The 23,730-nt window shown below is 39.6% G+C and overlaps 1 protein-coding gene across 1 annotated transcript; it reads left to right on the plus strand.

Moving 5' to 3' along the window:
- The first annotated feature begins 2,650 nt into the window (after nt 1-2,650).
- LOC121674724 (McKusick-Kaufman/Bardet-Biedl syndromes putative chaperonin-like) lies at nt 2,651-7,500 on the plus strand. Its single transcript, XM_042049273.1, has 4 exons — nt 2,651-3,641; nt 4,126-4,301; nt 4,947-5,057; nt 5,503-7,500. The coding sequence occupies exons 1-4, from the start codon at nt 2,651-2,653 to the stop codon at nt 5,941-5,943; spliced, it is 1,719 nt and encodes a 572-aa protein (XP_041905207.1). The 3' UTR covers nt 5,944-7,500.
- The last annotated feature ends 16,230 nt before the right edge of the window (nt 7,501-23,730 follow it).

Below are 23,730 nucleotides of genomic sequence, written 5' to 3' on the forward strand. Positions count from 1 at the left end.
GTCATTGAATTTTATTAATTAATTGGGGGGGGGAGGGGAAGGTGTATTTTGCATCTACTTTTGGGCTTCAAATATTTACCATCTGAGCAGTAGCGCTTGTAATTAGCTAAAGCTTTGTTGTGTTTAAGATTTAGCATGCCAAAGCTCGAAGCAAATGCTGCAATTAACATTTCAAAATGTCTGAATTGAGGTTATTTTTGTAATTTTTTTTAGGTTCACAAAGTAAGGCTTTTTTGTTTAGTGTTTTAGTCATCTGCTGCAATGCAATTAAAAATATTAACATTCAGCTTCATCTGTTCAGTGTTATTATTATAGAGTAAGAAAAAAAGGATTTCTAGACTATATTCAAAATAATAAATTATCTTTACCTAGGTAGATGCCAGTTTGCAATGGGTCTTAAAACCTTCTGGAAGGACTACAAAGTTCTGATTGTTGTGGGAGCTGGCCTTGGGCTGGTGCACGGGGGCTGGTTACACATGAAGTCCAGTCCTATCTTCCAAGTGAAGACAGAGGATTTTGTTCCAGAACCTGGGATTGTGACATTCATGATGCAAAGTGATCGCAAAAATAAAGAAAAGTAGCATTAGTACTTTGTTTTTTGGGTAAGTTGCCTAATTAGTTGTATCTGTGTCTTTGAGGGAGAAGATGAATTTATTGAGAATTTTCAAACAGGTACAGCCTTGGTATTCTAACTTTAGTCTTTCAGAGTTTTGTTCTTCTTTGAAACTGAGTTAATTTTTTGTACCTACGTGGACCCAAAAAGCGCATCATAAAATCTCAGAAACTACTGCTAAATCCCACTTGATGGGCTCAATTAAGTGAGGGTATTACATGTCTTAAAGATATCTAAAAACAAACTCCAGTAACTTCAAGAGAGTAATCGGACTCTATAACAGTATCCCTTCAGGCTCAAAACTGCCCAGAAATAATTGTGACTTGTAACATATTCTGTGTTCATAGGGATGGTGATTACAATAGAGAATGAAACAAAATGAAGTACAAGTGTAAATACTGTAGAGTTTGCATAGAAATGTAAATAAACATTGATTTAAGTTTTACTGTTTTAAGAACTGAAAAACTTTCTTGGTTGGCATCTTGAAGTAAGAAACCTTTGTTTGAGCCAGATTTCTTAAAGTTGTTTGGACATCAAAAGCTGTTGTTTCTGTTGCCTGGCAAGCACTGCTGACTAGTTGAGTTCTTTTGTTCTTGAGTAAAATCAGGTGAATATCGCTGTTGTTTTGATACTTCAGTGCAATTCAGTGAAGTTTATGGTAGCCTGTTACTTATAGACCTGCTGGTAACAGTATAGACCAGTGGTCAGAATTGAAGTTATTAACAAACGGGTATAATTGGTGCACTGTGTTTGTAGTAAAATCATATTAGTAGATTTTCTCTGTTAAAAAGCATTTTAGCATATGTAGGCCAGTTGTACGAGGTCCAACGAGGCCCAGTGCCATGTCGTGCACTTGGGTCACAACCCTGTGCTAAGCTACAGAGAAGAGTGGCTGGAGAGATTCCTGGGAATGCTGGTGACAGCAGCTGGACGTGAGCCAGCTGTGCCCAGGCGGCCAAGGGGATCCTGACCTGGATCAGCAATGGTGTGGCCAGCAGGACAAGGGCAGTGATTGTCCCCTCTGCTTGGCACTGGTGAGGGGCATCCTCTTTCAAAGAGGACACTGAGGTGCTGAATGAGTCCAGAGAAAGGCAATGGTCCTGTGAGGAGTGGCTGAGGGAGCTGGGGGTCTTCAGCCTGGAGAAAAGAAGGCTCAGGGCAGCCCCATTGCTCTCTACAAGCACCTGGAAGGAGCCTGCAGGCAGATGGGGGTCGGTCTCTTCTCCGAAGTAACAAGTGATAGAACAAGAGGAAGTGGCCTCAGATTGCACCAGGGGAGGGTTAGATTGGATATTAGGAAAACTGTCTTTACAGAAAGGGGTGGCAAGCACTGGCACAGGCTGCCCAGGGAGGTGGCTGAGTCACCATCCCTGGAGGTATTTAATGGATGCATAGATGTGGCACTTGGGGACATGGTTCAGTGGTGGCTTGGCAGTGCTGGGGTAACAACAGAACTCGATCTTAAAGGTCTTTTCCAGCCACAATGATTTTGTGATGCAGTGTTTGTCCTTCTGTGACTTTTTTTGGTGAAAACTAAAATAGGTCAAGCTATACAATATCTTCATAAGATTATTCTAATAGCTTTCTGGTTTTTATTGTAGGTATAACTAACCTTGAAGGTTTTCATCTGTGACTGTTGCCAGAAAGATGAAGAAAACTACCTGGAGTAGAAAGAACTTTCTGCTTGTAGCAGGACTGTCACTTATAGGTGTTCATTTAGGAAGCATGCTTGTAAACTTTGTTGCAAAAAAGTCTGCTCAATCTCATTCGGAAGCTAAAAGAGATCGTCATGAATGAAATGGCTTCCTGCTGTCACTCTCATGTTTTGCAACATGATATAAGCCTCATTTTAAGAGAGCTGTGATGAGTAATTTCAGGAATGTTATGTTACTGTATGTACTGTTTCACACTGAAAATAATAATTCCTACCTGCAAAGAATTAAAAGCACTACTTTTAAAATTTAAAATTGCTGTAAGTTATAGATCCAAGTAAAAATGAATTGTTTTGTTGACTAGAATTAAAATCTTACCTTGACAATGTCTCGCCTTGAAGCTAAAAAGCCTCCGTTATTTATTAGTGAACCTTTAACTAGAGATGCGGTGAGTCAGTCGCTGTCTTTGCTGAGTGGAATATTAAAATCTTCCTATGGTCCTGCTGGCCGACTCAAACAGCTCCACAATGGTGTGGGGGGTTGTGTTTGTACCACTTCCCAATCCTCAGCCCTCCTGGGGCACCTTTCCACCAGCCAGCCTGTGCTGCGTGTCCTGACAGCCTCTGTACAGAACCATGTGTCACGTTTCAGTGACTGTGGCTTATTCACTGCCATTCTGTGCTGTGGCTTCATTGAAAATTTCAGGAGCCTGAATGTTGCACCTTTTACTATCATTAAAATAAGCAAGCATCTTTTGAGTTTGTGCATGGACCACCTGAAATCTGAGGCTTGTGGCTGCCGGGTGTCCGTGGATTTTGGCAGTGTTGAGACTCTTGTTTGTTTGGTACGTAGCATTTTAACAAGCAAACCTGCTTGCATGCTTAATAAAACAGAAGTTGATCATCTCACCACATTGGTTTTAAAGGCTTTTATATTTACTATTCCATGTCATGTTCAGACTAATGCTGTTTTAGGGAAGTGTATGATAGTACCTGTGAAAGGTAGAAGAGTTGTGGATTCTACAGTTCTTCCTGGACTGCTGATAGAAACGCCAGAATTTCAATTGGGAAAACCACTTGCTGTCAAAAGGACTGGTTCAAACACGATCAAGACTGCACTTTTCAGTGTGTCCATGTCAGGAGATGGCTTTAACGCCGAGGAAGGAACTATAGCAGTCCATCACGGAGTTTCTCTGGAAATGTCAGAGCTGAATCAGTTGCTTAATGTGGGGAAGCAGCTGGTTAAGGATGAGGTGGGCCTTGTAATGTGCCAGAAAGTGATGCATCCATCCTTGAAGCAGTACCTGAAGGAGAACGGTGTCATTGCTGTGGACAGGGCTGGGCTGTCTCTGATGGAGCCCCTGGGCCGCATGACAGGTAACGAGCCAGTTCTCTGCTCTGAACCCTTGGCCTGGAGCTTTCATTGTAAGGTGAACATTACCTGGGGTGGTGTCATTGCAGAGGAAGGAGTCTCTTATTTCACTCTGTATCCTACCTTAGCAGCTGAGCAGGAGTTGTTCTTGTCTAGTCTGAAAACCATTTTTTGAGGTGAGACTGGTCTTCTGCAGGCCATAGGTGTTATTACTGCTTGCTGCATGAGGGATATCCAATTCCAGTAACTTTATTTTCAAACTCTGATTCAAGGCAAATGAAACAATTACTTTATTTTATCTCAAACTACCACCAAGTCCTGCACTTTGAATGTGTTGGTTTCTGTTCGTGATTTCCTGTGAAATCATAGCTATTGGACAATGTATATAGTTTTAAAAGGCAAGAGGAATAAAGTTTATACTTTATGAAATGTATCTGCTAGCTGTTATGATGGTACAGCATACTGTTTTCTGCTTTTTTTAATTGACAGGTTCACAGCCTATAGCTTCCATACATTCGTTGTCTCCTGCCTGTTATGGCAGCTTGAAAGATTTGTGCCTTGAGAGTTTTGCTTCAAAGCATTTTCTTCATCTAATTGCGGAGGACACGGTTATCTGCAGCCTGATACTCTGTAACAGAAGTGAAACAGCATGGGATGAGCTGAAGGTAGGCAAGTTTTCTTCAAATCTTTTCTTGGAAAGTCACGTTTTTAATGGAAAAATAAAATACTGAGAAATATTAAATACACTGAGTTTAGAAACATAATTTTTTTGGTACATAAATGAAATTTGTTTCTAGGATTTCAAAATCCTTGAAGGGGTCATGTTCGTTTAATGTGTCTTTTAATACTGGAAGTTGTTTAGGGACAGACACATCTTTCACCTGTTCTTGATGCCAGTGCTGGATAAATATTTTCATTCTCATTACTTGGTCTATGAGAACATAAAAATAAAAACTGCCTAGCAAAAAGCCAGCAGCAACACCTACAATGATAGTCAAGCATTGTTTTGCATTGAATAGTTGGCCTGGAAATGTCATTGATACTGATTGACTTTTTATATATAGCCCTGTTTTGAAAAAAAATGAATAAAATGCAGCTTTTTATTTCTGCTTTTCCATAGTGTGGACAAATAAAGAAAATTTCTCATTAAGTGAACATGGGTTTGGAAATCACTCAGCAGCTTTATATCTACGTGTAATTCAAGTTTATGGAATCTGTACCAGAAACTACTGAAAATTTGGGGAAATTTTCAATGGGGAAAATTCCTATTAATCATGGTATGTCTGACAAGAATTTCATATGATTTTCAGCGTGTCTGTGAAACTGCAGAACACGTGTTACAGTTAACAATGAAGGAACCTTTGGCATTATTAGGAGGGGGCTGTACAGAAACTCACCTGGCTTCATACATAAGACATAAGGTATGTAAGACATCAGGGTTTTAAAGATGCTTAATATACTTGAGAAACAAGAATTTATGTAGAATCACTGCAGCAGTTAAAACACTTGTCTCTTTCTGGATTAATGTGGCATTTTTGCTAACTACTAATATGAAATAAAGGCATCTGTTTGAGGCACTCCATTTTAATTATGTCTTTTTAACACTATTTTTTACTCGTTAATCTTTAGGTATCTATTATAGTAATTGCATGTTTTTAAGTGTTAAAAATATGTAGAGTTTTTATATTGAAAGATGATAATACATCTTTGACTCCTATTGTGGAATAATCATGACCTAAACATTTTTAGTTAGAACTGAACCATCTGTTTCGGGGAAAGATGCAGCAGCATGATACATAAAATTTAAAATTATTTCTGTAAAACAGTGTTCTAACTTTGCTTTCCTGGTTCTGGTTTCTTTTTTAGAGTTCCACTCTGCCTGACAGCACTTTCAAAGACCTAGATTGTTCTCAGACGCAATACCAATTGGTTGCTGATGGGTTTTGCCGTTCCCTGGAGTCTGTAGCTCACTCTCTGAGTCATGATGATGGAGAAATTCTTACAGACATGGTTTATGGACACTGTTGGTTTGTTCCATCAGGTTCTCCCTGTGTCTCAAAGTGGTCAGATTTAGTTTCAAAATGCGGCTGTGGGATGAATGGTAACACAGAGGACCTCAGCTGGAGGTTTTTGCAAGGCCAGTCTGGGTCTCCTGTTGTGCAGGGCTGCCCTCAAGAGCCCTCAGTAAAGGTTACTGACCTCCTGACTCTGGATTGCTTTGCTGCCAAGTGCAGTGGCCTGCAAGTAGCTCTGGAGACAGCCAACCTGATTTTGGATCTTTCATACATAATTGAAGATCAAAATTAGCTCTGATCTAACGTGATTTGTGTTGTATAGCAAGACACTGAGTTGAAAGCAGGATAATGTATAATGTGTTAAAACACTTGAATTGGTTAGAATGTGGATAACACACAGAAATTTTAAATTCAACCGTTGGCCACTGAGTACTATTCTCATTGTTAATCTACTGTGCTCTCAAGCATTTTCAAATGTTCAACCTGTTACCTCTGCATTAAGGAAAGTTTTGGATGTTTGTTAGCTCTGTGGCATCTTCAAAGGAAAGGGAAAAATGAATTCACTAGCTGAGAAAACATGTTATGTATTAGAATTTATATAGTCTCAACAAAAGCTTTACACATTCAAAGAGACGTATTGCAGCAGAATTTTGTCACTGAAACTTTTAATTTTATAGGTAAAAAAGGCTTGGCTTGGCAGATGCCTTGAGCCCCTTGTTTTTAATTTTGTTCTGAATTTTTCGTCACCATACACTGCATGCAGTTTCTGTTTCTAAATGGCTGAAAGATTTTAATTCATATATGTAATTTATTTAACAAGTTATAAAAACTTTAACCTGGAGCTCTTAAGGTAGCAGGTAGCTAATAGAAGATTTGAAAAGAAATGACAGTCTAGGTGGAAAAAAAAAAAGTCAAATGGACCTTGATTGTCTTCTGTGGGATACAGGACAGTCTATAATGAAGTTTCTATCATTTAAGCAAAGCTGCAAGAAAGAATGTCCCACTTACCATTCAAGTAACTGACTATGCATGGCTTCTTTTAATGAAGTAAGGCTTTAAGCTGCTGAGGCTTGTTTTGATCTTTAAATAAGACTGTAGACTGAATGATCAAAACTTTTTCTCATTCTCAGCTTGCATGCAAGATCAAAAAGGGTGTTAGAGTTTCTTACTTAAGCTCATTTTCTCTACCACTTTTCTTCTCCCTTTTTGTTTTCAGTCTCAAGGGACAAATTGTTCATGGTGTGTTTCCAGAAAACATCCGAGTCAGTTGTAGTCTAGTCTGCTTATGTTTTTCCTGGTCTCTTAAGTTTTAATATATTTATTTAATATAAGCAGTAGAATTGTTATGTATAACTCAGTTTTGAAATATGTAATTAAAAACAGATCTTTCCAGACCTTTTGTACCAAGTCCTTTTAATTTTAAGAGTATAAGTAATCATTTTCTCACTGGGAAATAATGAAGAGTTATTTAAAGTTCTTTATCTTTTTATGACCTGAAATGATTGCTTCAGTGCTATAAGGCATCCTTTGGGGACTTGTGGGAGAATGTTACAAGGGTTGAGAATGGAGGCTCTTCAAAGTTGGTTACTGAAAAGGCTGCTTTTATATCTTGATCCTCCCGTATGCCATGAACTATATGAAAACATCAGGAATAATGAAGCCAAATGATGGTGTGTATCTTAAGGCACAGAAGAATCTTGGTAATACTTCATCTAATTGTGATTCTCCAGCTCAGTGCTGAATTATACTATTTTACTTCCTATAATAGCAGCTTGTTATGCAGTGTGAAAAATGTTGAGTTTAGTGACTACAGCTGTGAAGTGAAAATTAAAACAATATTCAAGTAGAAGAAGTTGAGAGCGTTCTTTTGTCTTGGTATCTGAAGGTCGGATCACACCTCTTGAATTAGAGCTGACAATGGTTTTTATTCTCCCCCAAAGAAATTTGCAGATTAGAAAACTGAAAAAAATAAATTTAGTTTTTGGTAAGTAGCTAAAATTTCATTTATACCTGAGCTAAAAGATCGTTTCATATATAGATAATTTTAATAACGATGAATTTTTTTCTCCTACTGTGATTAAAAATAAGCAGCTTGCTGTGCTGTTTGTGGACAGTTCTTAGTTATACTGCAGTATGCTTGAACCTTTAGTGGTTAGTGTTGCCTCACCTTTGAGGGGTAACATAGGAGGAGTACAACTTCGGATACTTTTTAAAATCCAAGTAGAAAGAATTTTGTCTCTCATATACAGCAACATAAAGTAACTTTTTTGAACTTTCATGTTTTCTGATAAAATTTGGGTACAAAAATGGTTGGGTTTCTCCCTGTGTTTTAAAGTTGACAAAATGAAGTATAATGCCTCTGAGAGGCCACTATGGTTTTATTCCTGTTCCTCTTGATATTTGAAGTTTGTTCAGTGGGAAATATTAGCATTACATAGGTATTAAGAGACAAGTGTTTTCTGATCATGACCTCAGTCATGTCTGATTTCCACAGATTGCTCAGAGGCTGTTAATTTAAACTTCAGTAATTCTACTGATAATGCACAAGAAGTATGAACGTTCATTTCTCAGCTGTGTTCGTGCTCCAGGCTAGAAGGAGAAACAAAGGAGTGCCGATATTATAATCACTCAGGTCAACATACTTAAGTAAGATGCCAGTGTAATACAGCTGCTCCTCAGTTCAGTATTTGTTTGCTATTTCAGTTCCCATTTGATACTTAAAACTTCAAAGTGAAGACTTGAAAATGCTGATTAATTAAGGGATCTTTTTTCCTACTATTGTGACCTGTTTCAAGCAGATGCACCATTAAATAATATTATTTTGGCATTGGTTAAGAATGCATGCCTGTTTTTCATTGATTCTGCTTCTTTTCTGTGACTTTGTAGAGTCACTCTGAGCCATATCTAAAGTCTTTTCCTGTCTATTCTATCTATAAAATGGGAACAAAGATTTGTGGGTGAAGAGTTCTAAGATCCAGATGTAAAGTGAAAAACTACTTGCTGCACAGGAACAAAGAAAAAGATATTTTAAAATAACTCAAATCCTTGATAAAATATTAGAGTAATTTCATTAAGGGAGCTTTGATTAGGATTTCATGTAGACTCCTTAAATTATTTTGCTGGGTAAAACACCACGTTTTTTTTATATTGAACCTGGATGCATTTTCTTGTTCTCTGAAGTTCCAGCAGCAGTATATCACTGTTGCTACCAGTATTATGATTTATTGCTTTGCATCTTCAGTACAGACACACACAGAAATGTGACCTTAAAGCTCTGTGCAGATATGGTTGGAATTCAAGATGAGCAATGTCAGACATGTCAGCAATCCTTACTGTGTCGTGTCTTCAGAGTCTGTGCTCTGTGTTTCAGAGTAGATGTTCAAATGATGCTAATCCTGTCAGACAGGCTAGAAACAGATTTGTGAGTTTGGGAAACCTAACCTTACTATATTGTTAGTGTAACACTGGTTTGTTGGTTTATAACCTTGAATTATTTTTTTAATTCAGGTGTTTGGGCTTTTTCGGCTGACCAGCCGTTTACAGTGTTAATCTGTCCCAGTAAGGAAAGAGAATATTGGTTGCTGTCAAATCTTGTAAGGAAAATAGTGCCCAGAATATCACAAGCACAGTAGAGCATGTACAAAATAATTCACCTTACCTGAAACCTCAATTCTTGAATTTTACTTGTGCCCTTATGTTGCTGTGCTGGTTAGCAAAATGTGGTATTTCTCACATTTTCAGCAGTGCCATGTGAACTGAGTCATGTAAGTATTACACTCTTCAATCTCAGGAAAATCAATATCTTTGAGTCAGTCAATGTCGTAGGAAGAACTTTTACTGGATCTGCATTTACTGCTGTTCTGAAGATGCAGAACCAGTTGGACTTCATTGCAAAGGGACTGCCTCCAGCATGCTCACAATCTGCCAGCCAGGCTTTTCGAGAAGCCATATTACAATGGTTAGTTCTAGAATATTAGTAGCTTTTATCCATTATTGTAAATATGGGTTATTTCTATGTTTGCCAGCAGAGACAAGATGCACAGTACTAATAACTGTTTGACTGGTAACACTGTGATCTTAAATTCTCATTTAAGAAATACCTTTACTTTTTGTCTGTATGCATAGCCTGGTTTAAATTAGTCTTGCACATAGTAAGTTCAAAAGCATACACAAATTTATTCTTTATGCAGAAGCAGAAATGTAGTCGCAGTGTATGTAAGTAGAGCCACCATGTCATTATTCCAGTCACCAATAAAATTAATTGCAGAATAGGTTCCAGGATTGGGCTGGGAACTTTGTAGTTTAACTCTGCTGACTTCCGTTATTCTTGACCTAACCATTAAACACATTTTATTTTCATACCTTACTGCAAACGTCTCTATAAACTTGAGCTTTTAAATCTGCTTGCACATGAAAAGCTTTTATTCAAGCTTTCATCATGTGCCTGGAAGGCCCCAGCTGTGTGTGTCTGCCTTGTGCAAACTGATTACTGGTGTCCTTGTTATTTTCTGTCCTGACAACATCAGCTCTCTTCAGGTACACATTAAATACACATTAAATACTAGCTGCTTATTATTTTAATACTATTACGTGCTGTCTGCTAAGCATTTGTGTGGCAGCACTGTGATGTCAACAGCTATTCCTCATGGTAACCTTTTTATAAACCATCAAGTCTAGAGTCTTTTTCTTTAAGGCTTTATGATATTGATAGACTGTTATGTTATCCCTGGTAAAAAAAATGTGAGTTTTGGGAAAAATTAGTTCCCTAATCTGTGGTGATGACTCGGAAGGATCCTGAGTCACCATTTGCATGTGGGCTGTGCAGGCTTTGCTGATGGATGGTACACTTGGGCAATGTCCGAGTGGTTTTTTCAGGGAATTGTAGGGATGGTGGTACTTTCAGTTCTTGGAAGACTTTGTGGCTTTAAGAGCCATAAGCAAAACTATTTCCCCCTCATTTATTAATCTTTGTAACAATATTTTTCCTGCAATGTGCCTGCCCAGCCGCTTGCTCACCCCTCACCTCAACAGAGGGAGAAAACAGGATGAAAAACCTCCTGGGTCAAGATAAACCTCTCCTGCCATTTTTCCCACACTTTTCCTCTAAATTCCTCGCTGCCAAGTGGCATTTTGCCCTTTTTTAGATGTGTTTAAGCAGAGCTGCCACAGTCCTAGGGCTGAGGGCTGGGCTGTGCCCGGTGGTGCAGCTGCTGGAGCTGGGCGGGAGCCCCCTGCTCCCCTCAGAGCTCCTGAAGTACCTCACAGGGAGCCATTTTGTGAGCCCTCACGAAGGCTGCTGAAGGGTGTGGGAAAATGGCTGCGTTTAAAAACCTGGAGCCAGGGAAGAGCACTAGAGCTGTCAGCAAAGCCTAGTCCTGGGGGAGGTGCTGAGAAAATGGGGTTTTTCCTTGTTCAATGAGTACTTGAGGAGGGATAGGCACCAGAGATCAGCTGGCCAGAGAGCTGACCTCAGATAATGGGCAGGGGCAAAGAAAAACCCGGCTTCTCTTTGACGAGGGTGATATAAAGCTGTGGTTGCTGGTGCTTCTTATCCAGGCCTCCTGTGACAAGCTGCCCTGCTCCCCTCAGAGACAGACCCCAGGGAAGTACCTGTGGAGAAACAAGGGTCGATGGTGTGCCTAAGGACTGGGGAGCTTCCAGAACGTGGGCATTTCTGAGATCACTTCCCAGTATCTTTGGGAAGGGAAATGGCCCAGCAACACTTCATGAGCGAGTTCAGATGGGAAGACCACCTACCCACACCCATAAAGGCCTTCTCAGGAGTGGTCTGAGGATACAAATGTGTATGGGATAGAGACAGAGGATTGACCCACGGCCCCTCCATCATCGTGTGTGCTGCAGTCCATGAGATGACTCCAAAAAGTGAGTTTTTCTACATTTACTTTGCACCAGCACTGTGCCTGCTAAGCAGGGAGCTGTGTGACATGGCTGGCTGTCTATGCCAACCTTTTTTCTGGTTTTTTTGCCTTTCATTTTTAAGCAAGCAAGGACATATTTCTCCTGTAACTAACAAAGGCAGGACAAATTCTTCACTTGGTTTTACATGCCTTAACCCTGGTATGCTGTATTTCTTCTTTGGGATCACTAGCAGAGGCGAAGAAAGGAAAATTAGATTTTTAGTTTTTAATTGAGTTCTTTTTGGGTATTTAAAATCATGATCCTAGAAAGCATGACCTGAAACTGCCTGTCCCTGTATCACTCAAGTGTCATGTAGTTGTGATCAGCATTGTACTGACTTCCATGCTTTGTGTTTGACCCAGATATCTTTGCTGAATCAGGTTTTGAACTGTCCTGTCATGATACTTTACTTGCAAAAGTGAGTTTGTGCATAAATTATTCTTTTTTGTTCCATAAATTGTTTGGTCTGGCCAGTCAGATGTGTTGATGTTCTACAGCTGGGAACATTTCTAATTGAAAGGTGTTCTCCGCTGAAACATGGTTATTTGGGTAGTAGCTAAGACAGCTGAAGATGGCCTTGCTGTTTATCTTTGAAATTAACTAATTAGAAGAATATAATACAAAATGCTAAGAAAGTGGAATACTTGAACCCTGTATTGAATAATCTGGTCTCCTCTTTTTTTTATTGGTATAGTGTGAGCTTTTCCAAATAAAGAACTGATCTCCAAAGCAAAGCAGCAGAGAAATTAGTTTAGATTTCTAATAACATAAATTGCTGTGCAAAATCTTCCTTTGGGTACTGAAAATATTATAGCATCAAATAAAATTTTTAACAAGCTGTATGCACGTGATGTCTTTGTGAATGTAAAATCCCTTCTAGGAGTTCTTTATATGAGTGTTCCACAGAAGGGAAAAATTCTGAGGGGAGTGTGAGTGCACGTGTCCTGGTTTTAGGTGTTAAGAGGATCTGTTTAATCAAAATGGCTGCTAAAAGAAAAATCTTACTAAAGCTGCATGCGAAACAGCAGATGTCACTCCAGTTTTTATGCTGGGGCCAGAGAAGAATTTGCTTCACTGCAAGAATAACTCATGCATGGCATTATCGCTTATGTTTAATATAGTGTGTTAAGGAATAGATGGAATACATCACAGAATTTTTGAGATTAACTGTGGATTGCTGGAGTAAATACCAGAGAAACGCTGTTTCTGGAGTGTCTCCATTTGGAGCTGTGTATGCTGGCTTGGGGTGGAACCAGTTTGTGAAGAGCTGTGGGCAAGGAGTAACAACACATGCCTTATGCATGGAGTATGGTTAAAACAGCGTGGTTCTCTGTTAACTGAGAAAAATATACAGCTGCATGCCTGAACTGATCTAAGTGTTTTAAGGTTATATTATAATTAAGTTCATTTTAAGCAAACTACAGCAAATAGTCTGAAGGAGCAGTTTGTTTCAGTGTTCATACTTTGGTCATAACAATTGCTAAATTTATACTAAATTCATGTAGGAGCCCAGAATGAAAGTTTTAAGTTTTATGAAGTAGTGCTGATTGAAACAGGCACATTTTATATGACTTTATATGTATTGTGTTGCAAAATGTGGGCCAAAAATCTCATGGCAAGGTAGCAAAATTAGTTTCCTGAGCACAAAAAGAAACATAAGCATCCACAAATGCCATAGTAGGTTCTGTGAGTACTCAGTGCAATCTTAAGAATGTGGTTTTGGTTTGATTTGCACACTGGTAGGGGATCTAAAACCTACCTTGCTATTGGCCCTAAAGACACTAGAGTAGAAAGCAAGATTATTTCTGTATTATAGATTACTTCTAGTTGCTTGAAACTAATGACTTACTGGCATAAAGTCATCCAGAGCTACATCTGTCTGAATCTAGTGCCTGTAGAGAAACAAAGATAAAGTTATTTTTACATTGGAGGAAGAAAAGAAAAAAATGTTTTATGATATCAAAATGCATTTTAGGGGAAAAAGGAATAGTTCTACCTCTGAAAAAAAGCAGAGGTGAATTTACATTTTGCTGACAGACATTTTGCTTGAAGCTTTGCATAGTGAAAAGCGTTGCAGATAGTTATCTTTGTAACAAGTTAATATGAATGTCTCTTGAATGTGCATACCAGTCTTACAAGGATGACTTGCAGTATTGGGAAATAGAGATTTATTTGCCACGATTCTTTGGTCATACCTAGCAGTTGCTGCAAGGTGCCAGGCAGGTGATATTAAAGGACTCAAAATAAAATACTTATCTGTATTTATAGCTTCAGATAGAGAGTATTTGCCACCCTAAGTGATGACTGGGCATCGTGACTGGCAAAGGCAGCAGTAATTGTAAGGCACAAAATCAATTCCATAGCTGTAACAAATATGGTTTAAAGAACAGCCATGAAACACAGAGGAGAGTGGATTTGGAGCCACAGGCCAAGAGATTATTTCTCTACAGGGTGGAAAGAAAACACTCAATTTTGTCATAATTGTGTAGTAAGGCTCCCTGAATGGAGAATTAGGTTGATGTTTTCAGGTAGTAAAAAACACAGAGTAGTTTGGCAAGGATACTACGGTCTTAACTGTGTGTGTAGTAGAATGAATACCTGAAAAAAAAGCGCAGTGTATTGCATATACAAGCTTGAACTTTATTGGGTAAAGATGGGCAAACTCTGTCCCATATGCTTGTCCCTTGTGTTCAGTAATGTTTAATCAAGAATTCATTTGAATTCCTACCCAGACATGCTCTCTATAGTTGTCACAGGAACAAAAGATTGGCCCTACCCAGGGCTCTGGCTATCAGCAGAAGTCCAGCTGAACACAATGTTTATCTCTGTTAGGGGCAAATCACTTAGATGAGAACTTGTGCCATAATGAAACACCCAGAAGCAGAAATGCTGTGCTTCAGCCTCTTCCTGGCAGAATCCTCAGGGACATGTTGGTAATGAATAGAGTTGACGAAATTATCTCAACAGAAGGTTCTTGGTGTGATGAATTTGAAGGTCTGTGTGGGTCTGGTTATTGTCAGAGTGAGGCAGGCTGTGCTCTGCCTGTCGACCTCGAATGGAGAACCTGGAGATTTTCTACTGGAAGTGCCTGGCTTCCAAAGAGCTCCAGCCAGATGGTGAGTGTGGGATCTGCTGCCTTCCCAGAGACCGCAAAAACACTCACTGGTTTCTTTTGGCCTTGAACAGTGTGCCAGGAGGTTGTTGTCATAGTGCTGAGTACTCAGCTTAGCTTGGAGGAGCTGGAGTTGATGAAATTCCATCCTTTTCAAATAGTGTGCTTATTTTTACTGTGATTGTCTGCGTTAAGCTTTTTTTGTCTCCTCTTCATTAAATGGTGGGATTACAGTGACTTGTAAGGCAAGAAAACCTGAGAGTCTGATTTTATTGCATTTTTTAAAAATTGGAATATTCAAAATTTGGGCCAGATCCTGGGAATGTCTGTTTCTTTTTTGCTCCGGGATATGAAAAGGTGTCATTTCCCCACCACCATGTTGAAAATTTGGTCTGTTTCTTGACAGTGTTTGAATACAGGAAGCACAAAATAAGATACAGACCAAAAAGACCATTTTCTCTGCCCTCAAAAGATATGAGTGATGATGAGACACAAAGTAAGGACACTTACGAGATAGAACTATTGTCATTCTCTATAGTGGCCTTTTAAGTGCTGAGGGAAGAACAGCAAGAACTCTCCTGGACGGCTGCTTTATCTTCTAGCAATCAGCAATTTAAGGACTTCTGTGTCAGGCTACATCTGGATTGTCAGTTTTAATAGGCACTCGTAGGACAATTTCTCAGTAATGCCTAAATGTGAATTTCTTTAGGTTTGTCTTTATTTGGAGCAACTAAAATCCCGCTCAGAAGAAAAGAAGTGGACAAAGCAATCAAGTCCTGAACTGATATTTCAGATCTGTGAAGGAGTATATCTAGGGCTGAGCCTTTTTGTGTGAGTTTTAAGAGCAGTGACTAAAAGACACGGTGAAATACAGATGTGGCAGGATGAGATCCAGAAGTGTTTATATGGACTGTCTCTGAGGCCCTGGATCACACTTTAGTGAGAGAGTTTCAGGCTCTGTTTTGGTCAGAAGAATATGAGCTCATGGAGGTCACTTTTATCTGCGTCAGGGACAGAGCGGAGGGCTGAGCTGGAGAGCCAGAGAGATTTATTGTATGAAAGCTGGGAAAGAAAGATGAAAGATGTGCATGTCCTGTTCTTGAGGTCTCTCAGTGTCCCTGTTCTGCCCACCCAGGCTCAATGCCATCTCTTCTAGAGCTCCCAGAATCAGATGGTAAGTCATAATACAAATTACTTAAAAATAAAAAAGAGATTTACAGGTGAAGCTACCCAGGGCACTTTCTTCATAGTGCAGGCACTCCAGACTGGGGTTATTCTGTAATAGCAAATATTTGAAGTGGTTTATGTTCCTGATGTCTAAATGGTCCCATTGCTCTGAGTAAACCAACGCAGTGAGTTGTTACAAGCATGCAAAACACAGATTAAAAAATAACAACTGCCAAGTGCAGCGTAGGCTGGACAAACCACCTGTGATGGAGTAGTGACCTCTGTGGCAGGAGCAGCCTTCAATCATTCATAATGGGAGTGTCAGTAGTAAAAGACCACAACCTGAATTTAAAACATCTTTTAACCCACACTGGAGACATAACTTTGGACTTGTTTCCTGTCATGGTAATACAGTAAAATAAGCCTTATTTGTTTGGTTTTTTTAATGGGCATGAAGGAAGTGAGTATGGTTGATAATGCATAAAATCCTTGTGCTCCGTGGCAGCATCCCACAGCCCATGGGAGCACCCTAACTTCCAACCTGAGCCTTATGAGAGGAAGACATACATGTTTACTTCTGGGTTTTATTAAGAAAAAGGAAACAAAAAGTACTCTTCAGTCAGAACTGTCTGCATATAAAAGAAAAGGGGCACAGTGACCCTCACTTAGATAATCCCTACAACAGAGCAAGTGTAGGGAGATGTGGCTTCCTGATGGGTTGGAAGAGGAAGCCTAATTTAGGATGCTGTAGGTCACACCTTACGCGGGAAGAGGTGGTATTTGATCTGTTGTCTCAGGAGTCCTAAACTCATGTCTTGCCTACAGAGGGCCTGAAATTTTCTACTTTACATCCACGTCCTTATGAATTAAAGAGTTAAGTGTTCATTTGATCTGGGCATTTGGGATTTGGCAGCTTTATATCACAGTTCTCCTATACCTGTGTGTGAAGTTAATACTGAAGTCCAGGTTGAAACCTTTGAGATGCCCGTAATATCGAGGATGAGAGATTCCATTCTTCTAGACTTAGCTTCTTTTGCAAATTGCTTGACTAGGGAAACCATTAGAGAGGAAATCTGTGCCTTTTGCTGAATTTATGCCTGGAGAAACTATGCAAATCAAAGAAAAGATTTGCTGCTCTGCTTTTCTTCCCTCTTCTATTTGTATCCTTTAACACTTTTGTCAGCTGCAGATGGGCAGTAAGTGAAGGACAGAGAAAGTGGCAGGTGTTCAATCCTTCCAAACCCTATCTCGTTTTAGTAAAAAAAAAAAAAGAATTTGAAGAGTTTGGTTGCTATGATAAAGCCAAGTCATCCATTACTCTGGCTTGCTGCAATGCTGTCACGGAACTGCAGGCAGGCTGCTGTGGTAAGGAACCTCAGCCCTCATTGTATTGGGACCTCAGCCCCAATCCTTTGGTTTAATTTGCATGAAGTGCTTGTAAAATTTGGAATGCTGGTAAAGTTGGGTTGCAAATGTGCATTTTACAGTCCTCTTGGTACTGGACATTTCAGAGCAGCTTAGGCCTTAGCAGTGTTCCTCCCTCAGTCCCAATACACCAGTGAAACACTTCTGTATTGCTTATATTGGTAATATTAAATGCACAGAACACGGCTGTTGAACTTGAGTTCTCTAAATATTTTAGTTTTGGCTGGTGGGTGGGAATAGTGAGACCAAAGAGGTCAGAACCCCTGGTGCTCTGGTCTGTCCCTGTGCTTTCATTGCTGAGCTCCAACAGTTTAACCCACAGCCTTTTAATGCACTAAAACAATACTGAGCTATAAACTGGGGATTTCAGTAGCTAATTTGTAGATGTTTCAGTCCATTGTGTAGTGGGTGTGAGTCAGCTGTTGAACAGATGTCTTTGAGCCATTGTCCATGCCAGCAGTCAGTCTGTCCTTCATCTTTCCCCTTTGGAATAAACAATTGTGTTCTCAGTGGTTGTGGGTTTTTTTTGGTTTGGTTTGGTGGGGTTTTATTGGCTTTGCTGGTTTGTTTTGGCCAAGGACTGTTTTTGGAAAAGAGGAGCCAGAGCAGTATGAAGTCAGTTTTAAGCAAACCATAATGACACTAATATTTTGCACTAATACTCAGCCGTTGGCTATCTGTGTGGTACGCTGTGCTTGAAGGAAGATCTAGCCTGGATAAACAAAGGAGGTAAAGCTGGACAGCTTTTCTGACTGAAAGCTGTTTATTTGGCTCTATATTTATAACTGTTTTCTTTAATAAATACCTCTGTTTAGGAGGTACTGTTATGCCATATGTTTCAACAAATCGCATCTCAAGCAAGTCCTGATGGATGAAAAACATTTTGTGAAATGTCTAGGGTTTTTTGCCTGAAAAGGGTGAAAGTAATATATGAAGTCATGCACAGTGTATCCAGATGTTCTTCCAAGATCTACTCAAAAAGCATGTATTTTCCATGGTTTTAAAAGCAGAGAAGATAGAAACCCACTTCATTGGTCTGTCCAGTATGAATGCAAATAGCTCTTTTCCTAATGACAGTGTGGTATGAGTTCCATCTTTTTTTCCTAAGGTTCTACTACTTTCGGATGACAGGCACTATTTCTTGCACCTGAAGTTTTGTATCTAAAATGAGTATCTTACAAGTTTAACTTATTTTAAATGCAGTGTATAAAGCATCTTCCACCAAAAGCATCTGTTTTCCCTCCATATCTGGCCATGACCGTGTCTCAAGTCTTCTGTTTTAAAGACAAAATTTTAAAGTGACCTTGCTTATAGAAGCAGCTGTGTCCAGGACTATGTCTGAAAGTGTTTTCATGCAATTATTTTCTAATATATTTTCTTGGTTCACCTATTTATCTGTCCTAGCCTTTGCAAGGGGTAGAGTGTGTGGGGAATTACTTGCTATTCCATGAAATTAACAGGAGTGATCTCCAGCAGCAGTATCCAGGGGTGTGCTTTGTGTACTTGGAGAAATTGAAAAACTTTATTCTTTAATGCTTGCTGTTGATACTTATTTGAATTGCACCATCAAGAATGTCATGACATTCGGAAGACAGTTACATGCCACATCCCTGGGACTGTTCAAGAACAGGTTGGATGGGGCTCTGAGCACCCTGGTTTAGTGGAAGATGTCACTACCCATGGCAGGGGGGATGGAGTCAGGTGATTTTTGAGGTCCCTTCCAACCCAAACCATTCTGTGATTCTGTGAGTGTTCAATGCTTCTGTCATATGCAGGATAATGATTCAGCCTTGGAGCAGTGCCATATAATATGCAGCCTCTCACTACTCCTGGCTCAAGCAAACCAGTAAAGAGAATCATGGAATGGTTTGGGTTGGAGGGGCCTTAAAGCTCATCTAGTTCCAAGCCCCTGCTGTGGGCAGGCACGGATGCCACCCACTAGATCAGATTGCTCAGGGCCCCTTCCAACTGGTCTTGAATGTTTTCAGGGATGGGGCCTCCACAACTTATTCTAGGCAACATGTTCCAGAGTCTCACCACCCTCACAGTAAAGAATTTCCTCCTAATATCTAGTCTAAACCTATTCTCTGTCAGTTTGAAGCCATTCCTCTGTCCTATCACTCTATGTCCTTGTCAAAAGTCCCTCTCCAGCTCTCTTGTAGTTCCCCTTTAGGTACTGACATGCTGGTATAAAGTCTGCTTGGAACCTTCTCCAGTCTGGACAACAACCCACCTCATGGAACCCATCATTTTTCCTGTTTTAATGTGCATGTTTCCATAATAAAAATGTCTGGGGTCACTTCAATATAGGTACTTGTTACTGTAGTTCAACACTTTTATATTTGCATGTTGATCACAAAGGCAGTAGCTGGCCATGGACTCTAAGTCACATCAGAACTCATCTCATATTGAGTCATTTTGACCTCCTGTATTTCACAGGTAAAGTGACTGTGACTTTACAGCCACCTGCCACAGCCAAAGGGACACAATCTCCAAAAGGCTCCAACCATTATCTTTCTAAAAGAAAGCATTCAGGCATCTGCACTAGTCACAAACTGGTTCAAAGCAAAAATCACCAGTCATCTCTGACAGTCATCCCGTGGTAGGCTTGTGGTTTTCTAACTGCTTCACACCCACTCACAGCTCTCTGGTGCTGTGACTCAACTGCAGGAATGATTCTGTGCCTGGCCTAGAGCTACACGTGTCACTGTGCTGTTGTCAATCCACATCCAGGCAGTGCTCTTGGTTCTGACAGAGTTTGGTTACTTGGTGTGAGCTCTGAGCAGGGCAAGCCAGGGAAGCTCTGCACAGGCCCCTGCTCATCCTGAGCCTTCTGTGAAAGGGAAGGTATTGGCTGTTTTGTCCTTGCTGAGGTTCCTGTGTGCTCCAGCCTCTCTGCTGGCTGACAGGCTGTCCCTACTGATTTTTCTCAGTTCTCTTATAGCTGGCAGAGCCAGAAACACGTAGTTTCCTCTGGAAAAAATAAGCACTCCGACTCTCCAATTTCTTGCATGTTTTCTTTGTGCGCTTCTCCTTTGCCAGTGGTGCCAGGGTGTCTTATCACTGTAGCTGATCCAGGGCTTGGGTGTCTTTAGTGTTTTCTGTCTCAGTGCATTGTGTCAGCAGAATTTCATTGGAATAAGAAGAAAACTGTCTTTATGTTTTCCCTCAATATCTTGTTCAACCAGCTTTGTTAATTGAATATAGGAATCTTGAGGGCAGAATTGACAAAAGTCAACTATTCAATCAGCTCTCAGAAGTCAATGCTATAGTCAATAATCTGCTTGCTAAAAGGAAAAATTCTGGGGAAAAGATGTATTTTTGCTACTGAAGTGTTCTTGTAATGAAAACAAGGGAGTTTTGCACAAAGAAGAAAAGAAAAAGTAAAACAAAATACCAAAATCCTTTTTGTTGCTGCTGTTTTAGTAGCACAGAGCAAATGAATGTTCAACATGAAAGAAAATATAGATAAGATTAAATTAATCATTAATTAAACCAGCTTCACTGCAGAACTTGATTGGATCCATTTGAGACTACTGCTTTGTGATATCTGCCTCTTCAGACTGTGTTCTGGGTTAAAATACAGTGAAACACTCCTTGATCACCCAAGGATATGAAGAAAATAGGATTACTGCAGGGGCTTTGAGGAAAAGATCTGGTGTTCTGTAATTTGTGTGTTTAGATTTGTGAATGGGCTCATTAAATTAAAGGTTGCTTAATATGATAGAGAGCATTAAGTGGCTGCCTAAATTACTATATACCAGTTACAAGGATTTTTAAGAAATATATTCTATAGGTGTATTTGAAGCTAATGGAAAGTGTTGGTATGATTCTGTTTAAAATTCAAGTAAGAAACTTGTGGAGACCAGAACTAGAAGGAATATCAAAAACTGCAGGATACAGATTTGGTTTCATTTTTTTACCTTTCACAGGACTCCCTAATGTGCTTGGTCAAGGAATTGATCAAAAGAGTTCTAGGCTTAGCCAGACTAAACAAGGGTGGGATTGTTTGCTGGAGACCAAAAACACCAAAGTAACCTCTGCCACAGTCTATGCTATTGACTTTTATTGTGTTATTTTATCTTAAAATATTAAACATTTCAATACAGATATTTTACAAACACAGGGGGAATTCTCTGTTCAGACTGCTGTGCACAAAGACACAAAATTCCTTGGCTTGCATCCTCAGGAATACAAAAACAGGCAGTCACAGAATAAATTACCAGGATTTCTGGCCCAGTGATTTGTTGGAGAAATGGCTGTTGAGCATTCTTCAGTCTTTATTGCTTACAAGTGGTTACCAATGTTGCTGCTGCTTTCTATCCAGATTAATCCAACCTTTTGAAGTAAAAATTTCAAAACTACTCTTTGTCAGTGATCCTGTGAATTTAGACATATTTTTAAATCCTGTAGTTTCTTCTCTGAAATAACTAAGGTGTTTTGTCTGTATTTTGAGGCTTTGGTAATTCCCATCTTGAATCCAAAGTCAGCGCCCTTCTTTTTTTCCCTCCTTACATTGTTCTGACTTTGTGAAAGATATTCAGAAGTATAGAAAGCCTGAAAACATTCTTAGATCTCTATGAAGATCTGATTCACTTCATCCCAGTAGTGGCTTGACTATTATTAGTCCAAGCCCTGTTGTACTCATCTTTGTCCCTTGATGTTTTTAGGGAACAGCTTCTAGTGATGTTCAGTCTCTCTGGATTCTCAGATGCCCGTTGTGCACGTACATTGTTGTTCCTAGGGAGGCCTCTGAACCATTGTGGTGGCAAACACAGCAGAAAGGTCCTGAAAAAGTCTGATGAAAAGGGCAGTAGTGTGCAGGCAACTTTTATTTTATACACAACAACATCTGAGGCAGTAAACGACCCTCTTTGGCTGTGACTGTACAGTATGAACCACCAGAAGGCCTCTGAACATTAGACTGCTTTGAGAGTTAGGATAAAGAGTGAACACTGAGCCTCTGAGATCTGTATCAGAAAATTGGGAAATCTGTGAGTTTGGGTGAGATGCTTCTCTATTCTTTATGAAAATTCCACTTTGGAATCAAACCGCAATAAAAAATCATAGCTGCTGTACTCGGAGGTAAACTTTTAAAAAGCCTGATTGCTTAAATGATAGAAACTAATAGTAAAGATCCAAATCAACCTCAAAGAAGTAACAAGTGAATTAATTTGAATTCTTTCTTCTCAGTTAGGAGGATTCCCTCCTTTTCAGTTGGACTGCTTTACTTTACCTGTGTTTCGTCTTGTCCTGTCAGTCTTCACAACATCAGCCAAATGCATTCTGGGAAGTCATCCACTGCAGTGGCCTTCCTAATTTTTGTTTTATTGTGTTTTTATATATATGCATGTATAAAAATGTACATGAATGTTTTTTGGATTTTTGCTTGGAGCTCTAGTCAAGAGAAGCAGTGATCAGGAAATGTTGATCGCAAGTACAAATCATCTCTACAGCAGAGATTCAAATGAGTACTCCTTTATTAATCTGCTAAAAAAATCTGATATTTTTGACATATTTAGATCATAAACAAGGTCTTCCTTTACATGTGTGGTTGTGGAACTAATAGAATTATAGTAAGGATATTGTATGTGCAACAGAGGGTAAATGCAGCTATCATACAGCAAGAAATCTTTCCCAAATTCCTATCTTTTGGATAATCTGTAACCTTAGTTACTAAAATACACATATATTCATGCCTGTTTCCTGATCTTGAGTGTCCTCTGGGTTGTTAGAGCGTGCATGAAGAGCCACAAGCAGTTGCACCTTCTGATGGCATTTTTATTCTGTATCTTGTTAATGGCTTGTAAACCATGGTGCGGATTTCCATTCTTTTTGTCTAGGAATTCTGGAATATGGATCTAATGCAGTGTTAGATAATCAGATAGAATGATTTAACTTGGGATACACAGCATTTAAGATTTCTGTTTTGAAGCAGTAGAAATAGACATACCTATACTTCCTGCAAAAAATTCAGTGAGCTTGGCTTCTTCCTTCAGTTACACATACTTGGAGTCCCAGTTTTCGGTTTAAAAATAAAAAAAAAAACCAAAAACCAAGTGTAGTGAGTGCAGTGCAGAGAAGCTTGAAAATATGAATCTGACAGTTTCCAAGCAAGCAAAACATTGTAACTACAAAAACAGTCTTTTGTTCTACCTTATTATGAAATGGGCACTGGAGGGAGCTTAAAGGTTTGGCATGACTAACATTGGTTTTAAAGCTGTGGGTAGATTTTGTGTGTGTGCTGGGGGACTCAAGTGGGGAGTCATGATGAGTTTTGTCCTAGTGAGGCATAAGGAGCACGTCCTCTTTCCCCACTGATGTGTAGTGAGACACAGCACTGCCACATCTATTTGCGCTGCAGCTGCTCTGGGGTTTTTAATTCTTTTTATTTTTTCCACTTCACACTTTCCAAACTTGCCATGTCCATCCCAGCTTGAGGAATTGGACAAACCA

The sequence above is a fragment of the Corvus kubaryi genome, unplaced genomic scaffold (assembly GCF_017639235.1).
Source record: "Corvus kubaryi isolate FWS band 111438036 unplaced genomic scaffold, C.kubaryi_AGA036_p1.0 70, whole genome shotgun sequence".
Classification (NCBI taxonomy): Eukaryota; Metazoa; Chordata; class Aves; order Passeriformes; family Corvidae; genus Corvus; species Corvus kubaryi.